This window comes from Pongo abelii, chromosome 9, assembly GCF_028885655.2.
Source record: "Pongo abelii isolate AG06213 chromosome 9, NHGRI_mPonAbe1-v2.0_pri, whole genome shotgun sequence".
In the NCBI taxonomy this organism is placed as follows: domain Eukaryota; kingdom Metazoa; phylum Chordata; class Mammalia; order Primates; family Hominidae; genus Pongo; species Pongo abelii.
The window spans coordinates 132,732,964-132,742,916 of NC_071994.2; the positions used below are offsets into that span (position 1 = coordinate 132,732,964).

General features: G+C 46.9%; 1 protein-coding gene across 1 annotated transcript in view; it reads left to right on the forward strand.

The window, feature by feature from the left end:
• The window catches only part of BARX2 (BARX homeobox 2), a 77,809-nt gene extending 75,621 nt beyond the window's left edge, over window positions 1–2,188 (forward strand). The window contains exon 4 of the mRNA XM_002822696.3: window positions 1,050–2,188. Within this exon, the coding sequence (XP_002822742.3) occupies window positions 1,050–1,316 (267 nt within the window). The 3' untranslated portion in view covers window positions 1,317–2,188. The remainder of the gene's footprint in view (window positions 1–1,049) is intronic.
• Window positions 2,189–9,953: the final 7,765 nt, after the last annotated feature.

Genomic DNA, 9,953 nt, shown 5'->3' on the forward strand with positions numbered 1-9,953 from the left:
ATACAAGGTATTATTATTCCCATTTTACAGATCAGAAAACGGACACTCGGGGCATTTAAAGGACTTCCCAAAGACAAAGATGATAAGTGGCAGAGTTGGAATTTAACCCAGTTTTTCTACTATCAAAGCCAAAATGCTTTTTAAACTCTGCTGTACCACTTCTTCGAACACTACAAGACTACATGTTTTATAATATATTTTTTCTGATTACAGAAATACTTATGTTTGATCATTGTTGAAAGTTTAGAAAATATAGAAAAAACATAAAGATTAAAAATGATCCATGATCCTGCAAACAAGGTGCTGTATAGGTTGTCTAGCCTCCAAACTGGATTATGCTAAGAATCTGTTTTTTACAAAACTATATTAATAATATTTTCTGTGTTATTAAACATTCTCCTATATAGTAATTGTAATGGTTGTCAAGTAGTCTGTCTTTGGGATTTACTATAATTCTACCCAATTACTTGGCTAAACTTTTAGGATATCACCCCTCTCCAACTTTTGCTGTTATAACCAATATTGTGATGAATATTTTTGCAGATCAATCTTTGTCTCAGTCTTAGATAATTGTTTAGAATTTAGCCTAAGGAATTTCTGTGTCAAAAAGCTATGCACATTTTCAGGCTTTTGACTTGAACTCTCAGGTTGTCTTGAAAAGTGTGTAACAATCACACTTTCATACAGTGTGTTTTTTTCCTGCTTGCTACAAATATTGTTGTCTTTTTAGCTTGTCAACTTGATAGTTATTGCATTAACATTTTAATTTTCATTTCTTTCCTTATTGTTGAAGTTGAATTCTGAAGCTGCCTATGATTGTTGTATTAAATGCCAAAATATATAATGTTGACCAAAAGTGCATTGAGCATTTAAAAAATGGAGGTGTCTTTGTAGACCAGAGGTGATGGGTTGAGAATATGTTTTGCCAAATCCTGCAATTTCACTGCTAGAACAGATGGGTTAGATGCAATGTGAGGTTATACTGGGAGTGGAAAGGCAGAGGGAAGGAGTTATTTCTTAGATTTAATAACAATTTTTTACTCACGTAGGTTCTTAAAGGTGGACAGGAAGCACCCACAAAACCCAAAGGTCGCCCCAAGAAGAACTCCATCCCCACATCAGAAGAGATTGAAGCTGAAGAGAAGATGAACAGCCAGGCCCAGGGTCAGGAGCGGCTGGAGCCCTCTCAGGGGCAGGAGGAGCTCTGTGAAGCACAGGAACCGAAAGCACATGATGTCGCCTTAGAGATGGCAGAGCCACCAGACCCGCCCCAGGAGTTGCCAATACCCTCTTCGGAACCCCCACCATTAAGCTAAAGTAAAACCCTTTTGAGGGAAGAGGGAGACTGGGGAGAGGGGAAAGAGAGAAGGCAGGGAGAGTAGGGAGAGAAAACCTCCCAGCAGCCCAGTAAACTGGGGGAGAAGAGATCTACCCATCTCCCTCCCTCCCACAGTTCCCATTGGCCTTGTCATCGCAAGCATTTGACAAAGACTTGCTTGTCTTGGGCCTTTCACTTCCTGAAAGGCTGTTTTAGCTGTGGATGCCCTTGATTAAGGGAGAGAGCGCCTAGGAGCTGCCTGCCTGCCCCAGCTGGGGTGACGGCTGTAGGGCTGGGTCTGTGTTGCAAGCCCTATATCCTAGCATGCAGTGGAAAGTGCTTAGCTCTCTCCCTCCCGACCTCTGGGCAGCCAGTCATCAAAGCAGAGAGACGTGGCAGCATGTGGGCAGCATGCCCAGGTTCCTTGCTGACTCAGCACTTATTTCTGTAGTTTTAAAAAAGAATTTAATGTTTTTGGTTGTATTTTTTTTGGGGGGTGAGGGTGGGCAAAAACATGGGGGGAGTTCTGAGTTGTTAGAAATGTTTCTGAATCAAGTTTGTTTGAAGACACGTGTGCCTTTGTACCCATTATAAGATGGTCATAAGACCCAAGAACTGATAAGCTTTGTTTTTTTTTTTTTTTTTTTTGCTTCATTTACCCATTCATGTCTAGTGTTCCATTATTGGAATGCTAAGCTTGTGGGAGTTATTTCTATCCTACTGCTCAAGGTCATCACCAAGATCTGATTTTTCATAAAAAACATTTGTGACCTTTGGCATAAATGGGTTAAGGTGCCATCCCTGAAACTGCAATGCAGATATGTTCAGATAACTTTTATTTTTTAATTAAAAATAAATCTTTCAAAAGGATTGAGTGTTTTGTGTCTTCTGAGGAGTGTATCTAACCCTTCCTGAATGTGTCCTATGGGAAGAGAGACCCAGAGAGTGAACCAGACTTGGGGGGCCGCCTTTTCCCCATCTATAAAACAAAGGATTGGGCCAGGCCATTGGTGTCCAAGTGCTGAGAGCTGTGGGAGTGGAACCGAGCCTCCGGGATGAGGACAGGGCAGAGTAGCTAGGCTCTCCCTTCCACCTCTCCCACCGCCTTCTGCCAGAGCAGCTCCCTTCTCAGCCGCTTCACATTTGGGGCGTCCAACGGTCTTACTTTTTTAAAGAGGTAAGAAATGTATATGCTTCAAAAGTCAAAACTATAAAAAAGAAGTCTTGGGCTGGGAGCAGTGGCTCATGCCTGTAATCCCAGCACTTTGGGAGGCCCAGGCAGGCGGATCACCTGAGGTCAGGAGTTCGAGACCAGCCTGACCAACATGGAGAAACCCTGTCTCTACTAAAAATACAAAATTAGCCGGGTGTGGTGGTACATGCCTGTAATCCCAGCTAGTCGGGAGGCTGAGGCAGGAGAATCGCTTGAACCTGGGAGGCGGAGGTTGCAGTGAGCCAAGATCATGCCATCGCACTCCAGCCTGGGCAACAAGAGCAGAACTCCGTCTCAAAAAAAAAAAACAAAAAACTTGCTTCCGCCCTGCCCTCTCCTCCCCTGAATCCCCGGTAGGTAATTATTTTTATTGGTTTCTTGTTCATCTTTCCAGGGTTTCTTGACTAAGTATTCATTTGGATATGGGCTCTGCAACTTTTAACAAAAGAAAACCTGGGAACTACTTGACTAGATGTGCTGGGTGATTTTAAATTTAAAAATGGTGTTCCACGTTAATTTAAGACCAAAAAGAAGGAGGCTCTAGACTTCCTAGCAGGAGGACTCTGCCTCTGTTTTTTTTGGTCTGATTCTCATGCATTCTGGCCCAGAGCCTGATCTCAGAGGGGTCACCTTTATGATCACTGCCCCAGCATGCTCACCTGTGATGCCTTGCAGGGCCGAGTGCCCATTTAGTGGACTCTCAGTTATTAATTACACAGCAACTCTGCCCAGTTGCAGGCTTGGAGAATATCGACTATCAACAGTGGCCTCAACAAGGAAGCCAAACCTGTTACTAGTTCTGTAAAACAATCACATAATTCATTTCAAAGTTAAACAGGAAAGATCCGCATGTTTTCCATCACCTGGCAGGCCGCCTGCTTTTCTCCATTAACAATCAGAAAGTGACTGCAATTTTGACTTTGCCAAGGCAGTGCCTCATCCCCTTTGTTATTGAGATCAACAGAGAAAGCAGTCTTTTTCTTAACTCTTGTGAATAGACAAAGGAGGGGAGGATTTGGCTTCTGAGAACTAGTTCGAGCAGACCACACCTAGCTGCCTGTGCGAGGCTGCTTGCACCAAGCGGGCAGAATGCTGTCTCCTCCACCTCTAGCCCACCCCATGGTACAGTTTTATGATCTGCCTACCAGGTGGTGTCACAATGAGCCAAAGAGTGTGCACAATGGCCAAAGTAAGCCGGTGGGTCAGTGTTAGTTCTGTCTCAATCCTAAGGAAGTGTTCTATCCCATTGGCGCCACCCCAGAGAGGCCTCCTGTCTGGATGCTGGCTTCCCAGGATGGTGTTCCATCTCTTGCCCTGAGCTCGCATGATGTCCTTTTCTTTTTTTTTTTTTTTTAAGTTCAGTGGTACATCTGCAGGTTTGTTACATCGGTAAGTTTGTGTCATGGGGGTTTGTTGTACAGATGATTTCATCACCCAGGTATTTCAGCCTACTGCCCATTAGTTGTTTTTCCTGATCCTCTCCCTCCTCCCACCCTCCTCCCTCTGCTAGGCGCCAGTGTATTTTTTTCCCCCTCTATTTCCATGTGTTTTCATGATGTCCTCTTCTGAGGTGCCTGACAGTGACTGTCACCGCACAATATACGTGTCCATATGCAGTGGTATTCCTGAGCGCTGGGTTCTGGGCGCTATTTCTGACCTCCGACTCTCACTCCTTGGCATGTGACCTGTGCTTTTGTGTCTTGCCCGTAGGGGTTGAATTCACTGGTGAATGTAAGACCTCTGATGATCTTTCCTTGTGTTTTGGAGGATCCAAGCCCAAGACTTTGGCTTGTCTTCCAGCCTCAGTTATGCGTGGCTTTGCCTGGTGACCCAGAGAGGCCAGGCTGGGCCTTTTAAAATGTTATTTTTTTAATTGACAAATAAAAATTGTGTATATTTATGGGGTATAACATGATGTTTTGAAACATGTATGCATTGTGGGATGGCTAAATCAAGCTAATTAACATATGCATGACCTCACATATTTATCTATGGTGAGAGCACTTAAAATCTACTCTCTCAGCAATTTTCATGTGTACAATACGTAATTAACAATAGTCACCATGTTGTACAATACATCTCTTGAACTTATTTCTCCCAACTGAAATTTTGTAACCTTTGACCAACATCTCTCCAACCTCCCCCTACCCCTACCGCTGGCAATCACCATTTTACTCTTTGCTTCTATGAGTTCAACTTTTTTAGATTCCACATGAAAGTAACCTAAATGCCCATCAATGATAGACTGGATGAAGAAAATGTGTTACATATACACCATAGAATACTACGCAGCCATAAAAAAGAACGAGATCATGTCCTCTGCAGGGACATGGATGGAGCTAGATGGAGGCCATTATCCTCAGCAAACTAATGCAGGAACAGAAAACCAATTACCACATGTTCTCACTTATAAGTGGGAGCTGAATGATGAGAACACATGGACATATGGCGGAGAACACCACACACTGGAGCCTTTCAGAGGATGGACATATGGCGGAGAACACCACACACTGGAGCCTTTCAGAGGATGGACATATGGCGGAGAACACCACACACTGGAGCCTTTCAGAGGATGGACATATGGCGGAGAACACCACACACTGGAGCCTTTCAGAGGATGGACATATGGCGGAGAACACCACACACTGGAGCCTTTCAGAGGATGGACATATGGCGGAGAACACCACACACTGGAGCCTTTCAGGGGATGGACATATGGCGGAGAACACCACACACTGGAGCCTTTCAGGGGATGGACATATGGCGGAGAACACCACACACTGGAGCCTTTCAGGGGATGGACATATGGCGGAGAACACCACACACTGGAGCCTTTCAGGGGATGGACATATGGCGGAGAACACCACACACTGGAGCCTTTCAGGGGATGGACATATGGCGGAGAACACCACACACTGGAGCCTTTCAGGGGATGGACATATGGCGGAGAACACCACACACTGGAGCCTTTCAGAGGGTGCAGGCTGGGAGGAGGGAGAATATCAGGAAAAGCAACTAATGGGCACTAGGCTTAATACCTGGGTGATGAAATCATCTGTACAACAAACCCCCATGACATAAGTTTACCTCTGTAACAAACCCACACTTATACCCAGAGCTTAAAAGTTAAAAAAAGAAAGTGACAATATGTGATATTTGTCTTCCTGTGTCTGGCTTATTTCCCTTAACATAATGTCCTCCAGGCCATCGTGTCACCACAAATGACAGGATTCCCTTGTCTTTAAAGGCTGAGTAGTATTCCATTGTGTATATAGACCACATTTTTTCTCTCCATTCTTCTTGTGATGGACACTTAGGCTGTTTCCATAGCTTGGCTATTGTGACTGCGGCTGCAAACATGGGGGCTATCTCTAACACGCTGATTTAATTTCCTTTGGTGTACACCCAGGAGTGGGATTGCTGGGTTATATGGTAGTTCCACTTTTAATTTTTTGAGGAAAGGGCTGGCCTTTTGAATGTGAATAGGGACCCTGCTGTCTGAGCCCTGCTTAAGAGCCAAGCCCTGCTCCTCCGACTTCATCCTTCCCTTTTTTTCCCCAGTTCCCAAGGCTTGTGACTGGCATCCAGAAACCAGCTTCACAGCTTTGCTCCGAAGCATATTGAGTTGGAGGCTGTCCCGTGTGGGTCTGGAGCAGGGCTACGCAGCGATCTCCAGCATGGAGTGCACTTTCCTCTCTCAGCTTCTTTCTCTGGGTGTCTCAATTTTTGCTTTCCCACGGCCATTTACCTTTCCAGGCCTTGCCAAACAAAAGCATCCTCTCCCTTTTCCGGCATCCAGGATGGTGGCCCCTGCAAGTTCAGGGTATTACGCAACACCCTGCTGCTGTTTTGATGTTTTCCAGAAAAAGGAGAGCCATGACAAGTCCTCAGGAATCTGACGTGGAGAAGCTGACCTCTTAGGGACTTTAGCTCTCTCCTCTAGAAGTGTCTCTCCTCTAGGAGGCTTGGATTGCACTTACACAAGCACACTGCCCTTCTGCTGCCCCCTTGGGCTTCGAAATGGGCTGTTTCCTCCAGTTTTATACAAACCCATTAATCACAGAGAGCTTAATGTCTTTCCTGGGGTCCTATGGTTACTCAGGGGCCTTGCTGGGAACTAAGGTCCCAGGCCAGACTCCCTGCAGTGAGTCTTTGCCATTAGCATGCCTTCCCTCCTCCTGGAAACACTGCAGTGGAAAAGCTCCCTGCACTCAGTTTTCTTCCCAGTGCAGGGATTTGGAGATGGGGGATTCCTGCCTCTGCCTCCGCGGTGTGCATCTTAACTGCTAAAAAACGAAGAATTTCTGGAGCAGGTCCCAGACTCCAAGTCTGCGTGTCTGAGTTCCTGTTCTGGATCACTGTGCCCTCGGTTTGCTTACACAGGGTATGCAAGGGTTTGCTAAGACACAACAGCAGCCCTATTTTTTTTTTTTTTTTTTTTTGAGACAGAGTCTCACTGTTGCCCAGGCTGGAATGCAGTGGCATGATCTTGGCTCACTGCAACCTCTGCCTCCCGGGTTCAAGCGACTCTCCTGCCTCTGCCGCCCGAGCAGCTGGGCTTACAGGTGCATGCCACCACACCCGGCTAATTTTTATATTTTTAGTAGAGACAGGGTTTCACCGTGTTGGCCAGGCTGGTCTCTAACTCATGACCTCAAGTGATCTGCCCACCTCAGCCTCCCAAAGTGCTGAGATTACAGGCATGAGCCACCACACCCGACCCCAGCAGCCCTACCTTGACAGCCAGTAACCACATGGGTCTCATGCTATGAGCCATGAGCCCTCAAACTCGTCTGAACAGATCTATCCAAAACCAGCCTTTCTGAGGCTGGCTTAAGGTTTCTGAGTCTGGCCAGTTCTAGAACTATCTTGAAGAGGTGGTATGAGGGCACTGTGAGCCTTTTCTCCCATCCACAGAGTGCTTAGAGTTCAGCCGCCCTTCTCATGACCCTTGAACTTTATTCCACCTCAGTCTTGCCCCACGCCCCTGGGCTGGGTCTGGCTTAGAACTGGACTGGAGGCTATGAAGCTCTGTCCTCCTCAGAAATACTGTTTTGTTAGCCTGGTCTAGTGTTGTCCACTCAGCAGAAAGTGAGCAGGGACTTAGCAGTCACCTGACTGACAGTCTGCATTAAAGATCATCCCAAGGGCTTCCCCCCACTCTCTGTGCCACCTGGATCAATGCTAGCTGGTAGTCGGATCGTCTGGCAGTTTTCCACAGGTGCTACGTAAATATTCCCCTGCATTATATTTGAAAGGAACCTTTGAGGGGCAGGTAGTGTTGGGGTTAAAGCACTAGAATGTGCTTTGCACAAAAACTTGTTTCTCAGGATTTCTACGCATTTAATTGCCTACAGCCCTGAGTGTCTCTGTTGCTCTTTGTGTAAGTATCTCCTCTTCCAGTCCCCTCCCACTCTCTGCGTGGTAGCCCTTGTTAGTGCTGTGTCCATTCCAGGCACAGCGGTTTCTCTCCTCCTCTTTTGACTCTGCCCTAGTGTGCCCTGTGACCAAGGGTCCTTTCTTCTGGCCACCTGGCTCGCCTCTTTCTTAGGCTTCTCAGCATAATGGTTTGAAGTCACCTTTCCCTGCAAGTGTTCTTAATTAACTTCACCTTTTCTCCAGTCTATTCTGTTAACTCCTGCCTCATCTCTTCCTCTTAATGCACAATTTGTAATTATCATTGTGGTCTTGACATATTTCCAAGGGACGTGGATTAGTTTTGTTTCCCGACTAGAGTGTAAATTCCTCGAGGTGTTTTTTCAGTTTGTATGTTCTGAGTTCCTTTTGCTGTGCTGAAGTCTCCAAAGCCCAAAGACAGGACTTAAAGGATCTGGATTCTCATGGTCTCCAGCTGACTTCTGTCTTGGAGGCTTCTCCAGGAACTCAGCTTTCAGGATTGGAGCCAAAATCTCAGAAAAAGCAGCAGCCAGAGACATCCTTTCCATTTTGCAGAGGGGTAAACTGGAAGAGATGGCAACGACTTGAGAGAGGGCCTCAAGGCCAACCAGGGCCAGAGCCGGTGCAGCCCTGCCCTTAGAAAGCAGTGCCTGGGACTTCCTACCACCAGAAGCACGTTAGCCACCATCCATGCCAGCAAGTATTTCTTCAACATTTATTTTGTGCCTAGCACCGTGCTAATACTATGGGAGGAAGGTGGGTGGGAGGGGGAGAAGGGGGCAAAGTAACCTGCTCCTTCCCTCAAATACACTAAAATCTTGTTGGAGAAACTTATAATCTAGTGAATTTGGGGGTGGGGCCAGGGATTCCAGCCAAGGTTTTATAATATTTACGCCTCCCCTTACGCTGCACGATGGCGTTCTTTCTGGGCAAGAAAGGTGATTCATGGAAGATGCATTCCTAAGCACGTCCTCAGCAGGCTAAGGCACTAAGAGAGGGTTCATGCCTTAGGTAGGCCTCTTGTGCCCCTGGGAGGGTGATTAACACTGGAATAAGAGGTGTTTGCTAAATTCACCTGAATATGCCTCTAATCCCAGATTGTCAACCAAATCCTGGGTGGAGAATGGTTTGGGACAAGCAGGCAGATCCAGATAATACTGTCTGAAATCTGGGCACGGATCCTGAGGAAAGTGGCTGCCACCAGCCTGGTTTCCCTGCCTTGCACTTTGCCTTTGCCTTACCCATGGGCAGTGGATGGGGCAGCCTTCCTGCTTCCTTTCCCACTCACTGCTTGCACTCCATCCAGGTGTGCTCTGGCGCTGGCCTCCACCTGCTGCTCTGTGCTGTCAGCCTCTGGCATCTGCAGGTCAGCCATGGCCAGGAGGGGCCGGGGCGGAAACCGCCTGCCAGTGGGGGGGCTGTGTAAATCATCATGACAGGCTCCTTTCATGCCTGCCGGCCTGGCCTCCTTTCTTTCCCAAACCCTCTTCCTTTCTGTTTATTTTTGTTGCGGATTTATTAGACACACAGTTAAGTGCCCATTTAGCTCTGCAAACTGTCATCATGCCTGCTTCATGAATAAGATCATTCACTGACAAAAGCCTTTAAACATTTTTTTAAAGAGGGTGGGGGAGGCATGGGGGACAGGAGAGGAGGAGGAAATAGTGCCCCAGGTTAGTGAGCAGGCCAAGAACAACCGAAACCCAAGCAGCGGCCTCTCCTGTAGCTCAAGAATGTAACAAGGGCCTTCACAGTTGCCCTGAATTTACCCTGTTTGTCAAGACACGTATCATCACTCCTGCAGGATTCTGAGGTCTAGAGTTCTTCTTTGTCTGGGCTGCCAGAGGGCAGACAGTGTGGGGCGGGCTCAGTGGCTGCTGTGCACCTGCTCAAAATGGTTCCCAAGAACCTCCAGGCATGTCAGGCCAAATCTGTGCCCCTTTGGGATCCTCAGTCAATTTCCTCAATCCAAACTCTCTTGGTTTTCTCAGGGCTTCCCTCCTTCTGGTGGCGTCTCTTCCCAAG